Source organism: Vidua chalybeata, chromosome 8 (assembly GCF_026979565.1).
Source record: "Vidua chalybeata isolate OUT-0048 chromosome 8, bVidCha1 merged haplotype, whole genome shotgun sequence".
Classification (NCBI taxonomy): Eukaryota; Metazoa; Chordata; class Aves; order Passeriformes; family Viduidae; genus Vidua; species Vidua chalybeata.
In genome coordinates, this window is record NC_071537.1 from 13,850,786 (window position 1) to 13,878,042 (window position 27,257).

The 27,257-nt window shown below is 58.3% G+C and overlaps 1 protein-coding gene and 1 long non-coding RNA gene across 3 annotated transcripts; both read right to left on the minus strand.

Annotated features, from left to right (window-relative positions):
- Nucleotides 1-1,418: 1,418 nt before the first annotated feature.
- LDB1 (LIM domain binding 1) lies at nt 1,419-27,233 on the minus strand. Of its 2 annotated transcripts, none has more exons than XM_053948929.1 (11): nt 27,135-27,233; nt 7,604-7,706; nt 6,972-7,016; nt 6,674-6,749; nt 6,341-6,443; nt 5,965-6,137; nt 5,609-5,731; nt 5,354-5,437; nt 4,933-5,056; nt 4,349-4,491; nt 1,419-3,993 (listed from the first exon to the last, which is right to left on the minus strand). In XM_053948929.1, the coding sequence occupies exons 1-11, from the start codon at nt 27,157-27,159 to the stop codon at nt 3,763-3,765; spliced, it is 1,230 nt and encodes a 409-aa protein (XP_053804904.1). In that variant the 5' UTR covers nt 27,160-27,233; the 3' UTR covers nt 1,419-3,762. The 2 variants fall into 2 exon arrangements, with proteins under 2 accessions (XP_053804904.1, XP_053804903.1); XM_053948928.1 differs by having other exon boundaries at nt 4,343-4,491.
- On the minus strand, nt 9,921-11,206 carry LOC128791343 (uncharacterized). The gene is made up of 2 exons (XR_008432033.1): nt 10,479-11,206; nt 9,921-10,239 (listed from the first exon to the last, which is right to left on the minus strand). It is a non-coding gene; the product is annotated as an uncharacterized LOC128791343 (long non-coding RNA).
- Nucleotides 27,234-27,257: the final 24 nt, after the last annotated feature.

Sequence of the window (27,257 nt, forward strand, 5' to 3'; positions counted from 1 at the left end):
CTGTGCCCTGCACCCCGCACCTCCTGCCCCGAAGTAGCTGGAGCCCCCAGCATGGTCCTTGGCCCCTGCCCTGTGTCCCTGCATGGGACACCGCGGGTTTTTGGACAGGGACCAGCAGGGACGCTGGGTGAGCTGTACCTGAATGACCTTTGCATGGGGGGTTCCCTGGCCCCTCCAGCACCCAGGGCTTGCTCATTGCCACCTCCCAGTTACTGCTTAACTTTCCTTGGCGCAAGCAGGCATTACCGCACTCCGTGACCTTAGGTGAAGGTGGCCCAGGGAGGAGGGCAGTTTTGCTTCAGGTTTTCTTCCTGGTCTGGCCCATGCTGGATGCCAGAGTGCCATGTGGGACCCTGTGGCACGGCACTGGCACTGGGGCAGGGCAGCAGAGGGCACAGATTCATCCCAACAAAAAAGGAGGAAAAAAAAAGCAACAACTAGTGAATTTCTCACAGCACTGGAGCTGATGTGGATGAAGGAGGTTTGGGAGCTTCACAGGTACCCTTGGGCTTTCCAGGTCAGATCTCAACCCTGAAGTGTTGCCTTGGGGCCCTCCAGCAGCTCCCGGGTGCAAGTGCAGGATGCAGCCAGGCTTATGCAGGATCCATCACAGATGGCAGGATCTGCTCCTGGAGGACATTGCTCCCTTCCCATCCAGGGCATCCCACTGAGCCTGCCAGAGCTCGAGGCATGTCAGAAACAAGGGTATTTATTGATGCCTCAGCTCTGGGTGCTACCCCATGGGCTCACCAGGGCCACCCTGCCCTCACCTGCCCAGCCATGAGCTCCTACCACAGTACATGAATCCTGCAGCCCCCCTGACCTCGGCCCTGTCATAGCCTGGTGACATCCCTCAGTGCAGATGTCAACCCAACCCCTGCTCCAACTTTGAAGATACAGGCCCATCCTGCTCTCACCCTCTGCTGCATCAGCCCTGTTTTACGAGCACAGTTTCCCTCATATCCCTAATAAAGCTGGCACAGGGCACCCCAGCTTCTGGAAGGAGATTGGCATAGTCCCCTGTCCCTCCTTTGCTCCCCCCAGATCACCTCCATGCTGCTCCTGCCCTGTTCCCAGGCAGGATTACACAGCCCCCACTGCTCCCCAGGGAATGTGCCCATCACCTTGGTGTCCAGCAGGCCTTGAGCTGCTTGTTTGCTCTGCCTTTGGGGACTGGGCCATTTTCCAGCAACCCTGTACCTTACCCTTGCTGGGATTTCTGCCTTCCGTGGCATGGCAGGGAGCCAGCTGTGGCGTGCCTGGGAACCAGCAGGCAGAGGCAGGCCAGCATCATCCAGGGAACACAGTGAGCCCTGTGCCCACACTCCCTGCCAGGGTACCAGGGACACCAGGGCACCTCTCTCTGCCTTGCCCACATCAGCCTGGTCCCATACTCAGATATAAGTGATCAGGACAGCTTCAAACCGAAAAGTCATTTTATTGGTACCATACATGACTCATAAATGGCACAAACTATGGAGGGGATGAAGGAAAGGAAAAAAAAAAAAAAAAGAAAGAAAGAAAAAAGAAAAAAAAAAAGAAACAAAAAGGCATTACAGTGCGCCCATGGCAGTGAGGGCTCTGCACCCTCCACAGCAGCCGTGCAGCATGGCATGGAGAATCGTACCTTAATTGTGACACAGAGCCCCCCTCCCTGCCACACTGGGATCCCACTCCTGCCTGCAAAAGGGCTGTGGGGACCCCTGTGCCTGGGGGTCTGAGGGGTCGAGTCCTCCAACTCCAGCCTGCCGATGGAGGGACCCAGGAGCCAACACAGGCATCTCTCCAGGGATCTTCAGCTTGAGATCAGACCAGGGCTGACTCAAGGCTCTGTCTCCCTGCCCAACCACAGGCACAGCAGGAGAGGACACACAGGGTGTTCCTTCCCCACCCCATCTCAGCGACCTCCTGCAGTCTCACCCATGAGTGGGCAAAGCATGGGGTGCTAGCAGCACCCCTGCAGCAGCCAGAGTCCCTGGGCACAGGCAGGCCCTCAGTGACACCTGCCAGCCCCAAGCCCCATGGGGCAGTTGGACACAGACTGTGGGATCCCCAGCAGGGAACTTGGGGATGTCTGACAGAGAGAATGGAGTGCACCCCTCACTCCCCCAAACTTCAGGGCTGCTCTACCTGCCCCAGGCTCCCTTACGCACGCGGACAGACACGCAAATCTCTCGCACACACACTCTTACACACACTTATACCCCCACTAGGGCAGTCCCCTTCCACAGCAGCACTTGCTGCAACCCCACCACAGGGCATGCCAGGGGGTTCCCACAGGCAGCCCAGACTCCCATCCTCCCCCAAAACCCCACTACTCCAAGGCTGCTGGGGTGAACTGGTTAGTTAGCACAAACACCCTCCCCCAGCACCTCCCATCTTCTCCTTGGAAAAAGCCTTGGAAGGGATTATTTTTTTTTCTTTTTTTTTTTTTAAACCAAAAAAAAAAAAACCAAAAATTATTATTTTTCTCATCGTTTCCCCTAACATCAATGGAGGCACCTGCTCTAGTGATAACACATTGAAAGAACAGTATCGTACACACTGTCTACAGCGCGGAAATGTACAAGCACGAGGTACACGAACCCGAGGGGGGGAGAGGGGACAACAGCACACAAGATTTACATTGAGAAGAGAGGCAGGGGGCTGCCCTCCCCCGGCCTCTGGAGGGATTAGAAAGGAAGTCTGCAAAGTCTCTCCTTGGTTTGAAGCTCTCCGAACTGGATATAAAACGAGACTTCCAAGAGAAGAAGCCTGTACAAAAGTCAGGACAGGGTGAAAGGGTTCAGGACAGGAGGGGGGAATGGGTAAGGGAACTGAGGGGGTATTTTCCCATTTTTTTTTTTTCTTTCTCTTTTTTAAACTTACAATTTAATAATATTATTTTTTTTTTTCTTAAAAAAAGACAAAAGTAGGAGGTACCAGGAGCCAGGGGTTGCAAAGGGGCCCCAGGCAGACTCGCGCAGAGTGGAGGGAAACACAGGGGCTGCAGGCAGGGAACAAGGGCACCGGCTGCTCCAGCAGAGCTGTGGGTCCTCCGTGCCCCCCCAGCCCCCCACCACGCACTTCCTATATACAAGAGTCCCCCCATGGCTGTGCTGCGCTCTCGCTCTGGGGAGCGAGGGGAAGGGGAAGGTGCAGGAGAGTGGGAAAACGCGACGGGGCCCTATCCTCAACACCATCCCAGCACTGCAGAATCTGACCCTGGCAGGAGGAAACTCTGTGGCAGAGCCCGAGGCACAGGGAAGGCTTTCCATCACTGCCCCTCCCAACCAGCCCCACGCTGGACTGGGGATGTGCAAGTGGCTGCTCAGCAAACACCAGCCATAGGGCCCAGGGAGGAGGAGGGTCTCTGCACTGTGCCAGACCCCAACACATGGTATCTGGTCATGCCAGCTGCTGCCAACACCTCCCCACTAATTCCCCCTCGCTCGGCAGGGAGGGGTTGGGCATGTTGGGACAGGGATGAGAAGCTCTCTGGGCAAGAAGCAGAAAAGAAGAGCGAAGGGGGAATAATGAAGCTACGACCCCGGAAACCCACCCCTGCCCTGGGGTCCGTCAGGGAGGCAGGCGTGGGGGTGCGGGGAGGCGGCGGGGGTGACGGCTGGGGGCTGCCTGCCTGGTGTGCACCCCGGGCCGTGCACCCCATCATTCACGTGGCGCTGATCCGCCCCCGGTACCTCGCCGCTTCCCAGTCACTCTCTGTTGCAAATGTACAGGTAGATTGGTTGGGACTGAGTCCACGGGGCGGCGGGGGGGCCGTTACTGTGACGCCTGCGACGTGGGGTTCTCTGACTTGCTCTCCTGGCTGGAGGGCGGTTTGCTGTTCCAGGGGCTGTTGGCCCCCAGCGCCGGCGAGTTGTTGAAGCTGTCCTCGTCATCGATGCCGTTGGCGGCGTCAAACTGCGTGTTCTCCAGCCGGGTGATGAGGCGCTCGTCCTCGTCCCCAAACTCCCCCCCCATCAGCGTGGGCTCGCCTACCACCATCACATCCTGAAAGGGGAGACGGTCCCGAAACATAATCGAGGTGGGGGGAGCCTGGGCCGCTAGACCCCCCCTCTCATCAGTGCAACCCCTTTCCCCAGCTGTAGGGCCACTTCCTCATCTCCACTGCAGAACCTGAGCTCGGGCACTGAGTGGGGCAAACACGTCCTCATTCCCTTGCAGGAGAGCAAAGGGACACAGGGAAGGACACCCCCTCCTTCTTTTCCTCATCACATGGGAAGAACTGGAGTGGCTCAGATAGGTAGTCCCTGGGGGTCTCCCCCTAGCAACTCCCAGGGGCAGAGAACCCTCCCCTCCATCCCACAGCAGGAAGAGAGAATGGAAACGGGATGCTTACAGGTACCTGACTGGACAGGGCAAAGGTGCTGGCTGGGCTCTTCTTCTTGCTGTTACTGTTGTTGGTGTTTCCCCCACCAGAGCTCATGGTGCTGCCCCCCGACATCTTCCTTTTCCGGCGCTTGCTGGGCTGCTGCCGTGCTGGCTCGGCTGGTGAAGGATGGAGACGTACATGGTCAGTCCCAACAAGAGGAAGCTGGTGCCCCACAGGCCCTTTTATACAAACCCTACTTCTTCAAGGAACACATTCCCCCTCCAGGCTGTATCACCACCCTCCTCACCTCCACAGCTCTGCTGTCCTCCCAGACCAGAGGACAGGTGAGGGGGCAGGAACATTTCCATCCCGGCTTTGCTTTCTGCAAGCAGCTAGCAGCCTCGAGGCAGGGAGCACTGGCTGCCTGCAGCCCTGCTCTGCTCCACTGGGAAGGCAGACCAGCATAGAAAGAAGCCAAATGCCTGGTTCACCACCCCCAGCCTTATAAAACAAAGCCAAGAACAGCTCTGGGGCTGGGAGAAGCCTGCATCAAGGGCAGGGCCTGAGCAGGCAGTCCTAGAGACCCCAGGCAGCACAGCAGGCAGTGTGAGACTCACCAGGCGGAGCAACCATCCGCTGCCACTTCTGGAAGAGGCAAGTCTTGAGGCAGTCTCGGGGACTGAGGCTGTAGGTCTTGTGCCGTGACATGAGCTCTTGCATTGGTTCTAGGATTACACAGAGCTGCAAGGACAGACAGACTCTGGGTTAGATTGCAATGTGCTGAGCCCCAGCAAAACAGAGACCCCATAACCCTAACGCCTCTACAGGCAGGCGTCTGTGCTGCAACTACCCAAGCCACGCCGTGAATTTGTGGGATTTGGCAGACCCACTGCCCCATAGCTCTCTACAGCCCCCCTACAAGATCCCTTTCGCAAAGCCAGCCTTGCAGCCTACCCACACCCCAGGGCAGCCAGTCATCAGGCAGCTGAGAGCCCAAGACATGGCAGAGCTGCGACCCTCCTCTTCTCGCACACTTACTCGGAGGTAGTTGAGTGTGGAGTTTGAGAGCCCACAGCGTGTGATGTTCTTGGATAACTGGTCCAGCATCTGGGGATCCTGTGCCTAGGAGCGAAAGGGACAGAAGGCTCAGCTGCATCCAGGCTGGGAGGAGCCCTCCCATGCCCTGGCATGTGATGCAGGACTGGGTTGAGGTCCCCCACCTGCACAGCACCTTGAGGAGCTCAGCAGCTCTGTGTCGTTCATGCCCAGGGGTGCTCCTGGAGCTGTACTCACATGCATGGCAAGGATGCTGCGGGGAATAAGTTCTCGATGCTGGCGGATGCTGAAATGCCAGGTCTTTATCCTCATCATGTCATCAAACATGAACTCCAGGTAGAGCCGCCCCTCCACACACACCTGAGCGGGAAGGGCACAGGGTCAGGCACAGGCTGCCCCAGCTTTCCCCAGCCCAGATCCCCACTGCTGCACACTGGAACACACTCATAGTGGTTTGCCTCTGCCTCTCGTGAGTCTCAGCAGAAGCCATATCCACGAGCCCGAAATGTACAGCCCCGTGGGACTGTAGCCATCAAGAGGGCACAAAAAACCAAGGCAGGAAGGGCAGCAGAAGCTGCGGGTGCAGGCAGTACCTGGGTGAACATGGGCTTGCCGTGCTGGGTGACCATGGTGCACTGGTCGCAGTCCAGCGAGACAAAGTTGTTGTGGAAGGATTCCTTGGGGTGCTTGAGCACATAGTACAGCTCTGTGGCTCCCCCTTCAAAGATGCTGCGGAAGTAACGGGGAATCAGAGTCCGGCCAATCGCTGCAGCAGGAGAAGGAGGAAAATAAGGTCAGTAAATCCAGCTCATCCAGATGTTCCTTGGAAAGCACATGATGACAGTCCCCCCCATACCTTCTGGCTGAAACAGCTGAACTCTGACACCCTACCCACATCCCCCACAGCACACGACTGTTGCCTGCTGAAGGGCAATGCCCTTAGGAAGTAGGGTTCAAGCTGGTACTCACTGTATCTCTTTGGTCCATCCTCCAAGCAGAAAGTGATTGTTAACATGGCATCATCCTCAAAGAACTCTGTGGTGAAGGCATCCCACCACAGATTGTCACATTCCTGGGAATGGCAGAAAGATGCTATGTTATGGGGAGGAGAGAGAGACAGACAGACACTGGCTGCCAGGCACAGCAGCCATGTGCTCAACCCACGGAAGACTGCGCTCCGAGCTGAATGCTCGGAGATGGGGGTGATAAGCCCTGTCCCACAGCCACATGTGGGAGAAGGCGGTGGCGGCCCCCACTGCCGAAAAACGGCCCTGGCCAACCCTCACCCTCCCAGCTGCCTACCTCTGTCCAGTTCTGCAGCCGCTTGTTGAGCTCAAATATCCTGTAGTCGGTCTGGTTCCCGTACGGCGTGTGCCTCCTGCCCATAGAGCACAGCAAGCCATCAGAGGGGAAGGCAGCCACAGGGTGTGGAGGGGTCCTGAGCCCACAGGGGGAATACATACGGCCACTCCAGGGCTGGCAGAGTCTGAGCAATCCTCCCGAAAGCCCCAGCCAGCCAGCATGCTGGCCCTGCTGAGGCACCCCCACCACAGGCACGAGCTCCCCCCAAGCAGGGTCCACCCCAGCCCCCCATGCTTACCCGATTCCAGGCTCCAGGTACGTCGGTGGGTACATAGGAGTAGGTCTAGCAGTGGAAAGAGATGCAGGCACATCAGTGCTAGCAGGGATCTCCCTGCTCACCACAGCTCCTACTTCCCTGGCTAGAGCAGGCAGTCAGGCTCACTGGAGCTGAGTGATTCCCCACAGTGCAGACTGTACTCTGGCTGCCAATATTTGATAGCCTCATGGGGCGAGCTGTAGCCCAAAACTGGGCTGTGATCCCACATCATTGGCTCCTCCACCCCTGAGACCTAGCCAACTGCTCCCTGGGGACATACCCATCTCCTCTGCAGCAGTGACTGGTGCCAGGCAGGACAGACACTGAAGGGGCTGTTTTGGCAGGAGCTGGGAGGGCTCCTTGTCATCCCAGGGGCTTGGTCAGGCAAAGGCCTGACAGAGATCAGGACCTGGAGGCTTCCTTCATTCCAAATATCACTCATCCTCAACCCACTAACACCCGTGCCTGCTCCAATTCCCTCTTTGCTCTTTTGCTAACTGAACTCCATGCACTGCAGCCTCTGTTTGCTGCTGGGAAGCATAACACAGAGACCCTAGGGTGCAAACTGCAGAGTGTCCTCGACATTGCAGACCCCTCCCTGGGCCCCAGCTCACCCCACATCTCGATCCAGCATGGTGCCTGGGTGGAAGGGGGGGAAGGCGTTGCCGTTCGGGGGCTCCTTTGGCGAGTACAGCTTGAACGACTTAGAGGAACAGCCTGGAGAGAGAGAGAGGACACGGGTCAGTCAGGGGCACCCTGTGAGGAGAGACACGCTGCTGCTGGAGGAGGAGGAGGAAGAGGAGGCGTAAGGATGCACCAGTCAAACCTCATCAGCACAGCCCCATCCCTCCTCTGCTTCCCCCTGATGTCAGCCTACTCACTTCATCCCACACACAGCTCCAGGCCTCCCCTGTGCAGGATGGAACTCACAGGGTCAAGGCTGAGCTCTCAGGATCAGCAGCCAGAGGGGCTCAACCGCATCCCCAGGGTTTCTCACTGGTACCCAAAGTTTGTCAGTTCTCAGCTGGCTGGGCTCTGGGGATGTGCCCGAGGGGGACAGTCCAGCTGGTGAGCCTGAAGAGGAGCTGGCTGGGCCCTAGCCCTCCCTCCCACACTGCTCCTAATCCCACTGACCAACCCGGGAACCACACAGGATCTTTTTGCTGACCTTTCTATCGTCATGGTGACGGGTGAATAATTGCCCAGAGGGATGGATGGCGGGTCCCCAGGCAGCCACCATCTGCCGCTCAGGCAGGCCAGCGGCCACCCAGATCCAGGCGGACAGAGAGATCCCATACGCCAGCCTCCAGCTGTGATCAAATCACCCCAAAACCTCACTGCCCACCACAGCACCAGGGCAAAGGACAAAGAGCCCATAGAAGGGTATGGGGTGTGATGGGGTCTGAAACGGAGCACACGATGTATGAAACCAGCACACATCCTGAAAACAACCTGGGGGCCCCAGAATAGAAGACATTAGTTAAGCCAGGCAGAGCCAGCCCCATCCAGGTTCCTTAGGAGCAGCAAGGGGCTCCCACACTCACCAGCCCAGTCCCACCACAAAGGCAGGTTCCCGGGAGCAGTGGCTGCCAGCACCGCTCCCAAGCCCCGCGGGAGCCCCAGCACGCCCCGCGGCTGGCAGGACCCGGCACGCTGGCTGCGCCAGGATGCTGCTGAGGCACGCGGCTCCCTCCCTCCCGGCAGGCAGGCGGGCAGACGGGCTGACCTGGATGGGGCGCAGCAGTGGGCGAGCTGCCAGGCAGCTCCGGCTCCACCGGCTCAGCCGGCCCTGCCGAGCACAGACACGTCTCCCCCCCGTCCTACTGCAGGCAGGGGCCCCGGAGCCGGCCGTGCCGGGCTACCGCTGCAGCCGGGGCCAAGGCGGGATCCCCATCGGCTGCCCACCCGCTCACAGCCCTGGGACGGGCACTTCCCAACACCCACGAACTGCCAGGATTGCCACCCAGTCCTGCAGAGAGCAAACCCAGCAGGGGAAGGAAGTGTCCCAGACACACCACTGCCCCTCTGGGTTCCACTCCATGGCCACGCTGTGCAGAAGGGTGCCAGGGCAGGACTGGAGCAGCAGCTCGACCATGATGGACACAAGAGGGGAGTAAGAAGCATCAGAGTGAAGAAAAGCAGTGCCACCAGCACAGGGACCCAAGATGTCCAGCTTGTTGCAACAAAGAGCTCATTAGCCAGCAGAAGTGAATAACCAAGGCATCACCTTCACCCCTGCCAAGCCATCTGGGACCCCAAGTCAGCAGTCACAGGGATTGCACACACTGCTGAGCAAGGGCTGGTCAAAAATAGAAGGGGTCGCCTCCCAGGCATTAAATCCAACTTCCAATGGGGGAAATCCGTGTTTTACTTCTTGATTTTCTTGGGGCTTTTTCACCGCGTTTCCCCACAGCAGCTGAAGACAGCTCCTCCCCAGCACTCACCAGGATCTACCAGTCCTGTGGGGCTGGAGCCAGCCCAGCCACTCAGCCGTGGCTCACTGTTCCCACTCCTGCCCGCCTGCAGTGAGGATAAGTGGGACATGGCACAATTTCTCATATAGCTGCTAACAATGTCAGCCCCTTGCTCTTACTGAATGTTTTCATAGATAAAACAAGTTTTAATAGGAGTTTGGTGCTAGTCAGTTGCTGCTGCAGAGGAGTTTTTGCTTTCTGCTTTATCCACATCAACTTGTGCCTAATAGACAATAATTCAGCCCAAACTGTACTAGAAACATAGCATTTTTATTTCCTCCATTCTGTTGTTATACAACATGACACTGAAGCATGTTCAGCACATAGGAAACTTCCCAAAACTCCTAAACTTCTGTTGAAAACAAACCAATTCATTAGGCAGAGACAGCAGTGGCTGAAGCACTGCTGGTCATCATGTCCTGAGGGGCAGAAAAAAAAAAATCAGACCCAGCAGGTCTCATCCTTCAATTCTTTGTTTTTATTCACTGATAAGACATGGGAAGACTAAATTCCCAAGGCTTCTTGCTGTCCTGAGTCCCCATCTTGTTTTTCAGGATGCAGGAAGGTCTCCTGGGGTGGTGAGACCAGGGAGACATATCACTCTCCATCCATTGTGCTTCTCATGCTCTTCCCTAGCTCCCTGCTGCTGGAGGTGGGACAGCAGATGAGACAGGCCATCACTTCTACCCAAGCCTCTATTTCCATCCTGGGGCTTTCCCAGCAGGTTAATATGGAGACGCCCTGCTTTTGGAGCTCTCAGTGACCTGCGTCAGGATCTAGAGGAGTGGAGAGAAGCCTGTTATGTGACCTCAGCAAGACTGGCATCCTGACCAAGTATAATTTTTAATGCAGTGTAAAATATGTCACTGGATGCAGTGGTTTGAAATAACACTAACAACAGCCTTAGGATTTGATACAAGCTGTCCAAATTCTGCATTCACTGTAGACACACTGCACACATTACATGAAGTAACACAATTACTTTACAGCAGCAGGAACACCAACTTTTACTCACACATAGGTCATGATGCCTGGTCTGGGAGCTCCCTCCATCACCACCTCTTCTCTTCATACTGCCTCAGCTGCCTGCAAGCCCTGTCCAGCCAGGTGCAGTGACACTGACACGCAGGATGTGGCCTGTCCCAAATGCCTGGCCCTAGCTGCTCTTTCTGCATGCCCATGCTCTGCCTGCTTTGAGCACAGGACCTGGTGATGCAGGCAGGCTTCGTGCAAACAGGGATGCTGCTTGGTGGCTGAGCATGCAATGCCCCTGTGGAACACAAGGCAACATGAGATGCTTCCTGTGACCGCTCAAAGGTGCTGGCCCAGCGACACAAAAACATCCAGCAAGGGAAAAAAAATCAGGCTGACGCTGCAGCTGCTGATCTACCGGCCCAGGCAGGTCTGGGCAAACAGCGCAGTGCTCGTGGCCAGGTGGGTGGCTCCATGGCTGCTCTTCAGCATGGAAGTGTGGGAGAAGGGAACCCAAGGAAGGGATCTCACAGTTCAGCATCCTCGGCCGAGGCCAGGTCTACAGACCTGCCACAAAAGTGTGGGCAAGTAAACAGCTCCAGGTGGGTGACCGCCCAGGGAACAAAAGGCAGGTGCTCTGCCCGTGACTCATGTACAGCCCAGCACTGCCCAACCCTCCACATGCCTTCTCCTCTGCTGTTCCTGCTTGTGAACTATCAGCCCTATGAGGAAAGCTCTTCTGGTGCACTCTGCGGTGGGTTTGCTGGAGCAGGAATGATTCACATCCCAGCCAAGCTCACAGAGCTGGGGAACATCAGATTTTCCAAGGCACCAAAATCAGGGTGGACACCTCACAGAGCCAACACAGCCAGGAGATAGCAAGGTACTGTGAGCCGAGACCAGCACCATGGAGCTGCCTGCCTGGGCAGGGGACATGGAAAGCAAGGAGAAAAGCCCTGCCTGAACTCCCATAACTTCAGTTTATCATCAAATAGCAAAGAACTGCTCCTTGAAGGACAAAGGCGAAGCAGCTCATCTTGTTCCTCCTATACCTGTGGCTGCTGGCAGGAATCAGTGCCCCCCTACCAGGCAGGAGCCACCCCTGATCGGGCAGCCAGTGTGCTCTCTGTGTAACCAGCAAAGCTCACCAACAAGGGAGAGGCTAAAAACATAAATGATGAAAAAAAAATGAAGAAGTGGGGCTTGAAAGGGGCTGCAGTGTTACAGCTCAGCCGGGGAGTGTCCTGCTCCTCCCAGCAGCCCGGGAAGAAGAGAGGCCAGCCTTCGCTAAAGGCAGCCGGTGCTTCCCGGAATGCTCTGTGCCTGTTTCCTGGCTGCCTAACGAAGCTTTAAAGTGTAAATAGCGGCATTGTTTCGTGGGGCTGCCTCGATAGGGTGTGGGCGCCCTGATAGCGGGAAGAAATACATCTTCCCAGGCCAGTACTGCTGGCATGAGGGTGCTATCTGGGACTGGATGCAGGGCATCTCAAATAATTCACGTGGTTTTGCCCAGTGACAGTGCCTGGTGTCCAGGAAGTTGGCAGGGCTGGGAGGCAAACACGAAGTATTCAGAGTGACTGGGACAGGCAGAGGCACATGGAGCAGACCACGGTCTGCCCACACAAGCCTGCCTTCACCCCTTCTTTCTCCTTTTCTTTGGAATAGAGGGGATTGGGAGAGGCTAGTTGCAAACTCTGATGCTGTTGTTAAGCCCACAGGAGCCCAGGTGGAACCCACCAAGACACGGCCTGAGACATTATCAGTGACAATATCAATTTGCAGAAAGCCCGTTTACTTTAAAGATGCACAACTGGTGAAGCTGAAGCTCCCACGAGTCTGGGCTCTCCAGGGAAGAGGAGAGCATGTGCCACGGACTCAGTAGTATCCAGTGGCTGACCTCAGCCAGGACACTGCCTGGCCCTGACCTGTGGGAAGGCAAAACCTGCATCACCGCCGCATGCAATCCAGCTGCATGCAGGGATTACTCTCTCACTTTTCCCAAGCTGCACAGAGCTTATGTGGACAGAGCTTATATGGACCACAAGCTGCCTCCCTGCCCACACCACACCGTGTGCATGGTGTCCCAGCCCCAGGTCACATCCTGCAATATTAGTGCAAAAGTCCTCCACAGCAGCACACAAAGCATCTGAACCCAAGGGTGCTCTTCTCTGCAGATCGGGTCACAAGTTTAGGGGGACAGCCAGAAAAGGGATAATTACCTGCAGCTAATTATTACAAAGTGACAATCTTGATGTAGGCTGCAAAGCAGTGCCATCTGAAAGCATCAGGTGATGAGAACCTGGCCGGGATGTGGATTTGCAGGTCAGGGCTCAGCGTAGTCCCACGGGCCCAGCTCTGCCAGGGTCCAGGGTCTTCCAGGAAGGCATCCTCTGGAGCTGGACATTCAGCTGGGGCCCCAGGGAACTGCACTGCCCTGCAGTACCTAGGGACAGCAAGAGTCTCCCCTTTCCCATTTTCTTCCTCAGATGATTCAGACATGTAGACGGAGAATTCTCCAGGAGGAAAAAAGGGTAGAAAAGCACACCCTGCCAATTGCAAAACATCCAGAAAATTGAATCACATCCACAGCTTCAAGCCCCAGATGCAATCCCACAGATAACCCAGTTTCAGCTCCACTACTATCAACTTACCAAGGGGCAGTCATTTCCTGCAACTCTCAAGTGAAATATCCCACTGTCCCTAATTACTCCTTTCAGTTCACTGTTTCAAAGATTATCCATAATCAAACGCTGTTGGTTTCAGCCTCAGAAACTCACCTTTCAAATTTTCAGACACTTTCCCTCTCTCCCAGACCTATTCACCCTGGCACCCTGCCACCCTGCAGCGACCAGGCTCACATCCCTCCTGCAGCATGCATCCATGCAGCACTGGCAAACAAACGAACAATGTCGTGTGGGAACCATGGGGCTGGAAAAAAACCCTGTTAGCATACCTAGAATAAAAGCCTCCTGACAAACTAGGATTTTCATCATCAAAGGTTTTCTAGGCTCTGTGGCAACACAGAAAAAATCAGTTATAGCTAACCATGCCGATGGCCCTGCAGAACATGAAGCCAACATCCCTGCTCACAGATGCTTGCCTGCCACGCACATGGTGGAACAAAACTACACAGCTCTGCGTGGTATTGTGGGCTTGCTGCTCAGGGCAGCCCCCCCCCCCAGGGGCAAGATCTGCCCGGGAGAATTGGAGCCGAGAGCCACAGTGCAGGGAAGTAACAGCAAGAGGCTGAGGTCTGTCCTTAGACTGAGAGAAGGGGAGCCACAGTGATCCTCCAGGCCGGCAGGACCCCCAGCGCCGCTGCCTCGGGGCGCAGGAGGCTGTCAGCCCCCACGTGGCGCATGGAGATTTGCGATCCCGGGATGCACCGCTCCCCCTCGCTCCCTGCCGCTGCCAGGCGCCGAGAGCTGCACGCTGGGACGCGTAGTCTCCGGAGACGGCGGCCCTGCCGCCGCCGGCCGCCTTGCTCCATGTTGCCTCCTAGGTGGAGCCCCGCAGCCCTGGCAGCCGGCCAGACGCCCGCTCCGGAGGGGGGAAAAAGGCTGGATAACTCCCGCGGCGAGGATCCAGCTGGCCTCGCTGGGGCAGCATGCGCCCGGGGGCAAACCACGACGCTGGCGTGCAGCGCCTGCCACAAGGACCGGACCACTCACAGATGCCCATGGAGAGGAGGGACAGTGCGAGCATGGCGGGAACCTACTCAGTGCAGCTTACAAAGCACCTCCATCGCTTGTTCGAGCTGCCAGGGCAAGCCTCTGCCCTCCTGCTCAGGCAGAACTTCTCTCTTCTCAGTACTTGGTTAAAAGGCAATATGGAAGTGGCTGAACGAGGCACAGGCAGGCTGCCGGCAGCACTGGGGACAGAGCAAATGCAGTGCTTGTTGGACTCGCACCTCTGCACAGGCAGCACATGCTGCCACTGGTGTCAGGCCTTTGGACAACCAGTGCAGGATGGGGCCAAAACCACAGGAAGCAAAAGGACACGGTATGGGTCAAGCACACCTGCCTAGTGCCCCTGAAGGCACGAGGAACCCAGCCCCAGGGAAACCCTCTTACCCCAGCATCCCTGGTTACAACTCCACACGACACAAAAGCAACCCACGGGGCAGCAAACCTCATTGTGGCAAGCGTGACAACCCACAAACACACACACAGGGCAAACAACAGCAGGAGCACTGTGTCCCCCAGATCACTCAGAGGATGGGAGGTTTCCAAGGGAGAGGGCCAGGAGAAGTGCTATCCTACTCTGCCACCACATAGGACTTTAGGTTCATATTGTTGATGCAGATGTCAAGCTCACACCAGTGCAGAGCTGCAAGCACATGAAAGAGGGCATGCTGAGAGAGACCACTCTGGGACAAACACTACTGCCACCCTGCCAGCCACGGAACAGGAATGGAGTCCTGGAGCTGGACTGGTCCATATCATCCTTTGCTGCCGCATCTTGAGGAGCTGGGCAAGCTCAGGGCCTCCAGCGATCGCTGCTCTCTAAAAAGGAACCAGGTCCCCAGCCTGGGGCACCTTTGCTTCAACTGAACTTCTGTGGCTTTTCACTGTCCTTTTCCTATTTTACATGGATTGTGACCTGCTCCTGGTGAGGGGAAAAGTCACCAAACAGCAGCAAAACCTTTGTGTCACCAAATCTTCCAGCACCAGCCTGTCCCCCTTGGATCACAAGTTTTCCACTTTGAGGCAACACAACTTTATGTCATTCTGCTCAGCACTACTCAGTCTTTAAGAGGTGCTCAGATCACAAATCTGGGATTTCTACAGCATCAGGAGTGGAAAGACCATATTCAGTTCTATTTCAGTGAAAACCATAATTCTCCCACAATGAGAACGCTCCAAAACCTAAGGGTTTAAAGGAACAAGGACACTGATATTTACCCGTACTTGCAACAGAAGCAGTAAGAGCTGATAGATACCTGACCAGCACTGGAGGAGTCGCTGCAAAACTGCTCAGACAAGGTGCTATTGAAAGCACGTGGAGAACAATTGGGAAGACCCTGGGATGGGGTGTTTGCTCTCACACCTACCTGGCCCAGCCTCAAGCAGGCTCAGACCCTCCTGGTAAGAAGAAAGCAGGTGACGGTTTGCAGTGTGGGGTAAGTGCACACTGTGTGCCCCCAGAAGGTGACTCCCTGTTAGACCCCACAGTCTTGGAACCCTTTGCTCACACCTCACCCTGAGAGTGGCTGACACCTCTGGTTTTGGCTCCTGCTGGGGCACTGGCTTTGGCTAGGGATGGCAGTTGCTCAGCAGGTTCCTGCCATGGTGCCTGGCTTCTGCCAGCTAAGGCTGCAGGCATGGGATTGGGGGCTGCCTAAGCCAAGGGAGCCCCAGTAGTGCTTATCACCCATCCCGAGCAGGCGGGTTGGCAGGGACTACTACTAGGCCAGACACCCGAGATCAGGGCACTATACCACAGCAGGCTCTACCAAAGGGGCTCCAGGAAAACACCCACCAAGCTAAGACACCCCTCCACAGCTCTGGCATTCATGCTGACTCCTAAACTGGAGCCGCTGAGTCTTCCTCACTCCCGAGAATGCTGTGCTCACCCTCAGCTTGGTCCCCACTTCTGGCTGGCCCAGGTAAAGCCAGTGCTTTGTCTGCCAGGGAGAATGAACCCCCTGTGCCCATGGCCCCCTGTGCCTGGACACCCAGCAAGTCAGCTTCTGAAAGATGTGTGGCCCTCATGTGTTTGCGCTCCTTGGATCTTTTACCCCCTTTGCACCCGGGAGGCTGGTGGGACCCTTTGAGCCGCGAGCAAGGAGGAAGTTGCAGCAAGCAGTGAGGTGCAGCAGGCGAGCAGCCCCAAGAGCTGGGCACTGGCCCCGTAAACCCCGTGACAGCACAGACAGGGGGACCAGGAGGGCGTGGGGCAGCTGTCAAGGGGCTTCGGCAGGGGAAGGAACCCGGAGAAGAACAAAGGGAGCTGCGGACTGGGATGGAGCAGGGCACAGCAGGGCATGGGGGCTGCTGGCAGCACCCCACCAGGCTGGGGGTGCTCCTCCAAAAGCCAATACGTGGTGGAAAGAAAGGGAAGCCAGGGGAAGGGAGGAACACCATAGGCAGGGAGGGGGAGGACAGACAAGGGAGCTGGGGGGGAGGGAACGAGCTGAGGGGCCAAGGATGCACTGAGCAGCTGGGGAGGGATGAGGGACAGGAGAACTGCGTAAGGATGGAGAGAGAAGCCGAGGAGGGAGAGGGGAGCTGGGAACAGGGAGAGCCGTGCCGGAGGAACAGAGAGCGGGTAGGGGGCTGCCGCGGAGACCCCGGGCCGTACGGGGCTCCGGTGGGGAGCGGCGGCGCGGTGCGGCCGCGCACAACTTCGCAGACGCGGGGGCGGCGCAGGCGGGACCCCGGCCCTCACCTCCGCCGCCCGAGCGGGGCTGCCACCGGGGTGGGGGGGACCGGGAAACTTCCGCGGGGGGGGAAGGGGGGCGCGGGGGGGGCGGGGTGACTCACGGCGCGGCGGCGGGCGGGGGTCCGGCGGCGGCGCGGCGGCGGCGGGCGGGCGGCGCGGGGCCGCCGCGGGGCGGGGCGGGCGGGGCGCGGGGCGGGGCGGGGGCGCTTCCTTTGTCTGCGCCGCGGCCGGGACCACAATGGCTGCGGCGGCGGCGGCAGCGGGGCCCGCTCCCCCCGCACCGCCCGGGGGCCCAGGGGCCAGGGGTGACGCCCGAAAGGGGGTCCCTGGAGAGCTGTCCCCCCGGCCCGGCGCCGGTACAAGCACTCCCCGGGATGGGGATGAGGGAGCCGTGTCCCGCCGAGGAGCTCGGCACCAGCCGGGGCAAGGATTCCTTCCCTACTGCGAAAGTTTGAATAAAAATAGCCCTTTTCCCTAGCTTGGTTTCGGGGTGTCTGAAGTTTTTTCAGGATTTTTTTGTTTTTCTTTTTGAAACTTGTTTCCCTTTCCCCCAGTTTCAGATGAGAAAAGAAAAATACAACCGGTTTGTTTGGGAGGGGGGATGAAAAATAAAATGTTCCAGTTTGCAATTGACATCATACCCCCAGGGTCTCCTTTCCTTGATAAAACTGCAACCTCTTCCAGTTAGGAGATTTTGCAAAAAACTCCATTATGAAAATTTCCTTTATAAAAAAATTTCCATTTTTCCCAGTTCTCTTCTGCCCCACATCTGCCCCTTGCAGCTTCTGCTCCTGCCCTGGCAAGTCAGCCTGGCACAGACCTCTGCTGCCAGCCCAGGCGGCAAGCCCATGGGCTCAGCGCACACACACACATGTGTGCTGGTACAGCTCACCCTACACACATGGGCTGGTGTGCACGCCGCCGATGGGCTGGCATGCACTTGCATGCCTTCCCAAACGCCTCCCGGCACAGCCCCGGCTGGGTGTGCACCCATGCCTGGGGCAAGCACACCCTCCCACATCCCCCTGCTTGCAGGGCCAGGCGTGCACCTCATCCCCTCCCCAAGCCTTGGGGTAATGCAGGTACAACCAGTTGGATCCTGCCAAGCACACTTGCTTCCCCGCACCCCCCACCTCCATTCAACAGAGAAGAAGACATGGTGGGTGCAAAGCCTCTTCCATTACTTTTTGGGGGTTTCCTCCCCTCTGTGCTTGTGTACCCCCATAGCCCTGCACCTGAAGACTGGGGGCAACCCCCTGCTTCCCAAGCATGTCACTGTCTGGGACCAGTACTGAAGAGGGACAGGCAGCATCCTCTCACTCCTGTCCCTCACACTCATCAGCTGAGTGAGGCTCCAACCCTGTCCTGCTCCGCATCACACCATCATGATTTCCCCTTCCTCTTGCAGGCCACCCTGAAGTATCATTTTCCACAGCCACATAGCTAAATATACCAAAACTCTTTGTAAACCCTAGATTTACAGAGAGAAAAACTCACTGTGAACCTAAAAACCTCTGTGACACCCTCCTCTGTGAAAGTCACATGCAGCTGGAGGTACTCATGCTGTCAGTGCCTTGATAACTGGGCACAAGGATGCTGCGAGTGCCCCAGCATGCTGGCCCTTCACTGCCTTGTCCTCCTGCCAGCCCAAATCTTGTGGCATTGGGTGAGATGGGGCTGCAGCATGCTGACCCCCACCATCATTAGGCCAAAAAAGTGCTGGCTGCAATGCTGGTGACAGCTACAGGATGGCACAGCCCTCCTCGCCAAGACTGCCACTGAACACAGTCCACCTGCACCCCATTCCCACTCCAAGGCACAAAGACACACATGGCACAACCACCCACCAGCACTGAACACCACACTGCTACTGCAAAATAGTGAAAAAAGGGGCATTTTGTCCCCATATTAGAGACTCCTGGCACCAGTGCCATGGTCAGGGGATCAGAAAGCAGCCCCCATTCATCCCCAGGCCCCGTGGCCCAGCCCAGTGCATCCACAGCAAACATGCCTGGAGCAATTTATCCCGGGGCTCAGCAGCCCTCCGGGACTGCTCACGTGTCCCTGCTCAGCTCTGACGACAGCACTGGACTGGTCCACGTGGCTGCAGCAGCCCCAGCTGTTTATGGTTATAGCCGAGTTAATAATTAAATAGATGCTGGATGGAGAGCAGAAGGGCTGGGATGCAGCTGGGAAGTGTGTGTGGCAGCAACGGTGTGGGGGAGCCCCTTCCTCACAAAGTGCTCGTGCCCACACTGTGAGGGGAGCAGAGGGCTACCCAGTTTTTGTGGTAGGGCACTACATCCCAGATCACAGCCTCCACTCTCCCCCTAGCAAGGGCCCCATGCCTGCCTGGTCTCCCCAGAGTCCAGCCCTGATCCAACACCCGGTACAGGTCTCAGCTCAGGAACTCTCCAGCTCAGGAGCAGGAATGAGCACAGGGATACATCCCAGGCAAATGGATGGGAAGAGCCTGGTGGGGACCAGCGTAGCCAGGGGATGTCCAGGTCTCTCTGATCCCTGTGGCTATGGCTTGGTGTGCCTGCAGAGCGTGCGTGAGGGATCCCAGGCGAGCTGGGCAGGAGGCAGGGCATGCTCACACTGACACCCGGCCGGGGCCCTGGCAAGCGCAGGCGTAGAGCAGGGACGCAGACACGCGCTTACATAAAAAAAATAATAATAAAAATCTGCTAGCTCTGCAAACAGCACAGCCTGCACTGGGAGATGAACTGGCCTGGCACTTCCAAACCTCATGGACTTGTCCAAACAGCAGCCAGAGCTGGGCACCATCGCACGTATGCAGATGCAGCCTGCAGCACAGCATGCATCCTGGAGCCCCCTCTTTCCAGAACACAAGAGCCGATCCCTCAAATCCTACCATCCTTCAAACAGAAATATGCTTTGTTTCCCTGTTTCTCAAGGAGGGGCTTTTCTCCTCCCTAAAGATATGCATGACCAGATAAAAAGGGAGTTCTGGAGCAGGAGGGGCCCCCATTTTTGGCTGGAGAAGCCACAGATACATCTCTCCAGAGGAGGTTTGGGGGAGGCTGGAAACTACATGGTGAGTCATGCCAGGCAGGCAGCAGATCCTGGGGGCTCCTGGGATTAACCCTTCAAAACCAGAACCAGTTCCAGACACCCAGAGGCAGAAATAAAGCCAAGGGGCTGGGGAAAAGCTGCCAGAGCAGGATGAGAAGTTACAGGGCCACATCTTGAGCATCCTGCATAGGACAGAGAAATCAATCTGAATATGTGAGCAGTGGACAAACAGCAACCAAGTGCATGCATTGGTGCCTATCCTCTCCAAAACAATAGGATGTGAAGAAAGGTTACAGTGGGGTGCAGAACCCCAGAGTGCATGAGGTTCATATGGGGCATCCACCCTCACATCACACCTTGTTCTGGTGTCATGGGTCAGTCTCATCACCACTGGGCTGCCCACAGGCTCCAAGGGGAAGGTGCAGTCCAAAAACAAGCTTTGGCACGTCCTGCTAGAATGGGGTTTCCCCATGGCACCAGCACCAGAGAAATGCCCCACAGTGTTCCTGTGCTGTCCCTGAGATGTTGCAATGCACGTCCTGCAAGACCTCAGCTCCAGGATGACCACCCACAGCAGTGAGCCCCAGTTCCTCTGCAGAAGCCCAGGGCTAGCCTGCCAGAGCTGCAGGGTTTTAAGGCTCCTCCAGAGCCTCCAGGTGGATTCTCTCATGTTACAAGAATGGTTCATTTTACAACCCCTTTCCTGGCCTGGGAACCCACAGCAGGGAGGGGGTGACGTGCAGCATGGCTGCACAGCCCCAGCATCCTGCGCCTGTCCTCTGTCCCCCAAGAAGACCATCTACCCTCCAAGGGACAGGCAATGCTTCTTCAAAGACAACCAAAGCAGAACCCTCCACACCCAGACCTCCAGCTACAGGAACTCAACCCTGGTCAGAGAGCACCCTGGTCCCTGGCCCACTGTTCCCCCTGCATTCCCTCCACTCTTGTCTCTCAAGCCACAGAGGACCTTTGGCATCCCTAAGAGATTTACATAGCCACCCACCAAACCCCCACCCCCACCCACTAAGGCTGCTATCCCTCCTGGTACCCCCATGTCACTGTGCCCTCCCACTCTAGAAGCTCCCCTGGGAGAAGGTAAGCGACATCTTACAGGGCCATGGCTGTACATGGTTGACTTGAAGCAGGTAGCTCCACCAGCTGAGCCCACCCTCTGCCACCCCCCCACACGGTGCTGCTGAACACTCCGGAGCAGCTCTCCGAATATAGCAGCATCAAATAGCTCCATCAATAATGCATTGCTTCTGCTTCCTCTCACTGCCGTGTTTTTGTTGCTAACATGCGTGTCCTTCCTGTTAGCAGCTGCCTCCTCCTCACCAGCTAGGCCAAGCAGGGACACAGCCACGGTGAGATGGTGACGGCAGCTCCCACTGCTCCAGGTCCAGTTCCTGTAGGGATTGACACAGAGCCCCATCTGTGCCACTCGGGGGCAGCCTGCGGTTCTGGGGGGGAACCCTGCCACCGTCCAAGCCTCCTGCTGCGCATGCGCTGGCAGCAGGCAAGGCGACTCGGCATGCCGTGGCTGCCCAAAGGATTTGGCAGGGGCACCGAGCTGGGAGGAGTATAACGACATCTCCCCAGCCTCAGCAGGGAAATGCCCCTCCGCAAGGACTTTTGGCAGCCTGGCACTCTCCATACCCAGGCAGCACCCCCATTCCCAACTCCATGCAACGCCACACCACATCAGGCTCCTCCAGCAGCTCTGCGTTGCCATCCCCGACAGGGAGAGAGCTCCCGCTGCCGTGCTCCTGCCTGCCCCTGCCCGCAGCTGCCCCGGGCTCACCCCTGGCCCACCCCGGGCCAGTTGAAGCAGGCAGGTCGGGGTGCCTGGACCTGCCCCATGCCCAGCAGAGTTGCATGCCTGCAATGCCACAAGCTGCCACGGGCTCCTAACAGGGAGGCAGGAGCTGGTGTAGGCAAAAGCCGGCACCCACCATCCTGCAGCTACTCACATTAGGCAGGGGCAACCTCTGTCCTGGAAGGGAGACCCCCAGGCTGCACAAGACCCTGGTTGGAGGAGAATGCACATAGAGGCTGGTGCAACTGGTTGCTGTAGAATGGTCCAGCCAACACCACCAATGTCCCAGCCTGGCTTGGGCTGCAAGCACTATGTACAGTCAGTCACTTGGGCTGTACTGCAGAAACCTGGCTGCATACACAACGCCTGTCCCTTGGTGTGTAGTAGAGGGCCTGAGGCTGCTGCTCCTGCAGAAAGCAGGGGCCCTCCCACCCCCTGTGTGCCACCCTCTCAACCATGGGTGCATCCTGGAGCACAGACACTGTCACCTTGGTGCAGGGTAACCTCTGCTATCTGACTGTGGGTTCTACAAAGCCCAGGCAGAGGGACACCCTGCAAAAGAGGGGCTGGAGCTACATCCCATAGGGCCCCCCAAAGGAAGTGGCAATAGAGGGGTGCGGGCAGGGTGTTATCAGTCACCCTGTGGGCAGGGCGGGTCAGTGCTGGACAGGGGCCAGTGCCTGCCATAGCGGAGATTACGCCTCGGGTTTAACGTTCATCCCCATCCATGACCTGCCCAGGAGAGAAGGGGGTGAGCTGCACTGGGAGGCTGGTCTGAGAGCTCTGGAGACTCCTGAGCCCCACCAGCACCTGTGCTCAAAAGGGACATCCAACAATGGTGCACAGCCCACTTTCCCACACCCTCATGAGCACGCAGCAGTGAACCTCCCAAAACCTGCCAAGCATCACCCCTGCTGCAGCCACCCCAACCCTGCCCAGCAGAGACCCTGGGAGAGGGGCAGACTACTGCCACCATCCCTGCTCTAGGTGGGGCCCAGCAGCCCCCTGGCAGCCCTGCCTGCTCCCCAGCACCCTCCCCCCGGCACCAGCAGGAAACCACAGCCGCAGCCTGCGGGCAGCTGATAACGGTCACCCAGCCCCATCCTGCCTGCACCCCACCACCCAGGGAGCTGTCCCCACACCCACTGCTCCCCAGGCCCAGGGGTGCACCCACACCGTGCACAACGGCAGCCCCAGGGCCCAGTGTCGTCCTGCACAGAGCTGGGGGCTCTCGCCGACAGTGCAGCTGGGGCACCAGCACACACCAACAGTTGTTGTGCATGGGCACCATGCTCCCAAGTGTCCCAGCGTGCTCCTGGCACACCACGGAGATCCATGCCTCGCATGTTCTAGCAACATAGATATGGTGGGAGAATCTCAGAGCAGAGTGGGGGAGGAGAGGGTGGCATGAAAACGAGTGATCTGACACAAAAGGGATGGGCAGGGGATGCTTGAGCTGCTTTGGCTCCTGCCATGCCTGGGGGCATACAGCTACCTGGCCAGTGCATTCCTGGCCACAGGGGTACCTCCCTGCTCTGGAGGTCCCATCCCCCAGGGGCATGCCCTCACTCCCCAGGGAGCAGCTTTTACAGCAGTTTATGTTGAGCAGGTAACAACATTCCTGGAATAAACTTGGGGCCCAGTGCAAATACATAGTGCTGAACCCGCTGGCATTGGTGTGGCACTAACCCATGCAGGATTCTCCAGGCAAATCCTGGGTGAGCTCACACTGGCTCCAAGGAGTGTGTGATGGTGCCTCACACCAACAACAGGACCCGTGAGGAATCCCCTCACTGAGCACCAGACAGCCACAAACCCATCACTTTGCCACAGCATGCCAGAAGTGGGCAAGCAACGCAGCACACATGGTATCTAGTGTCAGGCACTTCGCTGCTGAGGGGGACGGGGCAAGAAACACGTTTCATCCAAACATCACTGGTCACATGAAGAAAGCCTGGGCTAGAGCACACCAATATGCACAGAGACCTCGGGACCCCTACTGCTGCCCTCCTCCCCAACAGGCCCAGGGCACCCCAAGGTGCCAGGCACCCCGGGGGTGTTTGGGAGCCAGAGCCCACACAAGTGAGGGCTGCCTGGCCCCCCCGCCGCGGCACTCAGCCCGCTCGCTGCCATCCCTTTCCCAGCGCATCTGTCGCAGAAGGCATGTGGCACAGCTCGGCCTCGTGACAGTGGGGGATGCACGGCGCCAGCTCGGCAGAAGGGAGGGATACAGCAATGGGCCGTGCCCTGGCTGGACATGTCCATCCCGGGACCCAAAGCATGTGGCTTGGGAAGCTCTCCCTCCTGCCAGAGGGGGGTGCACAGGCTGGTTCTCTGCAAGGTGTCCCAGGGAAGGTGCTGACCTTGGGAAAGTTGCTTCCCTGCCATGAAGCTGGAGCCAGCCCCGCAGGGAGGGAGAACAGCTCCACTCCGCTTTGCTCTCCTCCTCCCCCTCTGCACTGACACCATCACTACAGGGGGAAAAACAATGATAATAATAAAAATAATTAAGGAAGAAAGTGCAGAGCATGCTGGGAGAGTGAGAGGTGCCCCCAGGGGTCAGGGCCCCGCTGGGGTCTGGATGCCAAGACCTGTCTGCCGGCCCTGCTCCAAGCAGCCCTGGGCACAGCACCACCGGCACCAGCACCAGACAGCTGCTGCCCCAGCCACTGCCACCTCCTCTCTGAGCCCATTACACTCTTGCTGCTCACCTCTCCACATCTGAGGTGGAGGGCAAAGCCTCCCTCAGGCCTCCACTAGCCCCAGCAGCTCCTCACCATCCTCGGGCACAAGAGTGCATCAGGCTCCCAGCTGAGCAGCCTCCCTGTTCCAAAGCTCTTAGAAGAAGGGAGCAGGGAAACATCTCTGGAGAGATGCGAGAGGAGCTGCAGTGGGGCAGGATGCACCCCCAGGGATGGCAAGGAGTACATCATCCCTCTGGGAGGGCACAACTTGGAAGGGGGGCAGCCAAAACCCCCTCGGCAGCAGCTCCCAAGCAGGAAACTCCTCCAAGTTAATGCAGCCCTGAAGAGCAGCCTGGGCAGAGCGGCTCATTAAATGTTTCTGGCTGGCGGGAGGCCAGCGGCAGAGCTTGTTTTTTCTATATTCCGATAAACAGTCCGGGGAGGGAAAGGGGGAGGGGGCGCAGGCTCTCGATGTGCCACCCAGCCCTGGCGGGGGAGTGGGGGAAGACGCGGGGGGCACACATACATTGCACGGCAACACTGCACAGCAGCTTCGTGTCCTCCCTGCCCTGGGGCAACGAGCAGGGGCAGCGTGGCGGGGGACACAACACATCAAGCCATCCACAGGGGTACTCCAGGTGAGGGGTGACCCCACGGCTCCCCATCACCGCACCGAGGGAGGACCCCCCTCTTTGCACCCACCAACATGCCGATGACATTCCCAGTGGCGTGCGGCCAGCTCCCGGGGAATACGACGGGGCCTCACCGTTGGCCGTCACACGGCCTTCGCCCCACCGAGGCGGGACCCCCGCCAAGGCTGGGGGTGTCGGGAGGGGTGTCGTGCCCCCGGTGCGGGGTGCCTGCGGGGCGGGTGCTGTGGTTGCTCGGCCTGGCTCGCAGGGAGGTTCACGTGACTTTCTGCTTGAGGAAGCAGCGCTCTGGCAGCTTCCAGTGGGAGATGGAGGAGGAGGAGGAGGAGGATGGGGGAAGGGGCCGCCTGCCTTCATAGAAACACGGCGGCGAGGCGCAGGCAGCGCAGGGGCGGGGGGCCGCCTTGCAGGGGCACCCCTTCCCCACCCCGGTTATCCAGCTGCAAACCCCTCGGCAGAGGCGGCTCCGGGGGAGGCACGGGGACCGTGTGCTGTCACAGCACCCCACTGCCTCCAGCAGCCCCCCAGCATGGGGTTCTGGCCTGGCAGGAGGCTCTCTCGGGACCACAGGGATGCTGCCACGGGAACTGTGCTGAGGAGCGTCCCTGCTGTCCCCCCACAGGGACCCCATGTACCAGATGCCCAGGGAAATGGCAAAACCCTCTCCCCAGGGCCCCCCATACTTGGCTCCCTGTCTGCTGGCCAGCACCACGGGAACCTGGAGCTGGACAAGGTTCCACAGCCCTCTGAGACCCCTGCCCTGCCTTGCTCCTGGCACGGTAACATTCTGCATGCAGCACCAGGCAATCCAGCTGCCCCAAACCTGCCCCCAAGCCCAGGCGTGCAGATGAGTATCCCTGCGGCTGCACCCTCCCAGGTGCTGAGACCTCACCAACTCATCACACCTCCTATGTAGTCCTGCAGCCTTGCTAGCCCGCAGGATCCAGAATTAGGCACAAGCTCTCCAGCAGACACCCCACAATGGCCATGGCGTGGGGCCATACAGCATCCATGTCCACCAGCAGCATTGCCAAGCCTCTGTAGGGACACTGTGCCTCACACCCACACGGGGAGCTGTGGCACCCCACAGACCTATTGCTCTTGCCACAGGGGCACTTTGGAGTCATTCTTCACAGTGCCACCTGCATGCCTGCCCAATGCCCCTGCAGCACTCTGCCTGTGGGGGTCCCAGTTCCAGGCTGGTACCAGCACCCATGTGCTCTTGAGTCCCAGATCTCTTAGTCCAACACATCTCAGCATCCATGCCATAGGAACTCCAGCACCCACGCCATGGAGTCCTAGCCTCACAACCACATCCCAGCACCCATGCAATGGGGTTCCAATCCCACAGTCAGACCCAAGTGTTCATGCTCTAGGGACTGCAGCCCTTCAGCTGGATTCCAACAGTCCATACCATGGAGACCTCACGCCCATGGTTGGACCCAATAGCCACACCATAGTGACTAGGACTCCAGTCCCCACACCTTGCTGACACCCATAGCTTATCCCCAGCACCAGCACCATGCCCAAACCTCAGCACCTACACTGAAAAGCCACTTGTGTTGTAGTCAGCTCCCAGCAGCCATGCCCCAGGAACCCAGCCCCATAACCAAACCCCAGGACCAATACCACCGAGACCCCAGCACCAATGCCCGATGCCAGCACCAATGCCATGGAGACCCCAGCACCAACACCGTGAAGACTTCAGCCCCATAGCCAGATCCCAGCACCAATGCCATGCAGTCCCAGGGACCAATACCCTGGAGAACCCATCCCCATAGCTGGACTCCACCACCAATGCCTTAAGAGACCCCAGCATTAATGCCACGGAGACACCGAGCACCAAGGCCATGGAGACCCCATCACCAATGCCATGGAGACCTCAGTCCCGCAGCTGGAGATCTCAGCCCCAAAGCAGGACAGCAACATCAATGCAATGGGGATCCCAACCCCACAGCCGGACCCCAACACCAACACCTTGGGGCCCCAGCCCCACAGCCAGACCCCGACACCACTGGGGCCCCCACCCCGTAAGCGGCCCCCAGCTCCCCACCCAGCCCCGATGCCGCGGGGACCCCAGCCCAAGGGGCAGCCCCCGCCCCGCGCCCCGCCGCCGCACCACTCACCAGGGCATGCACAGCCCACTGACATCTTCACATGCCTGGCCCGGCCGGGGGTCGCTGCGCGCTGCCCGGGCCGCGGGGGTCTCGCATGGGCGGCGCGCCGCGGGCTCCGGCGCGGCGGGCGGC

Bases quoted from the DNA above. Each gene is read 5' to 3' on its own strand.
- LDB1 (XM_053948928.1), bottom strand. From the start codon at position 27,159: ATGTCAGTGGGCTGTGCATGCCCTG. The intron at 5,732-5,964 runs GTACTGCCTGCA...CTTCCCGCTCAG, and splicing joins GCAAGCCCATGTTCACCCAG to GTGTGTGTGGAGGGGCGGCT. The intron at 5,057-5,353 runs GTAAGTGTGCGA...CTGTCCTTGCAG, and splicing joins CCACACTCAACTACCTCCGA to CTCTGTGTAATCCTAGAACC.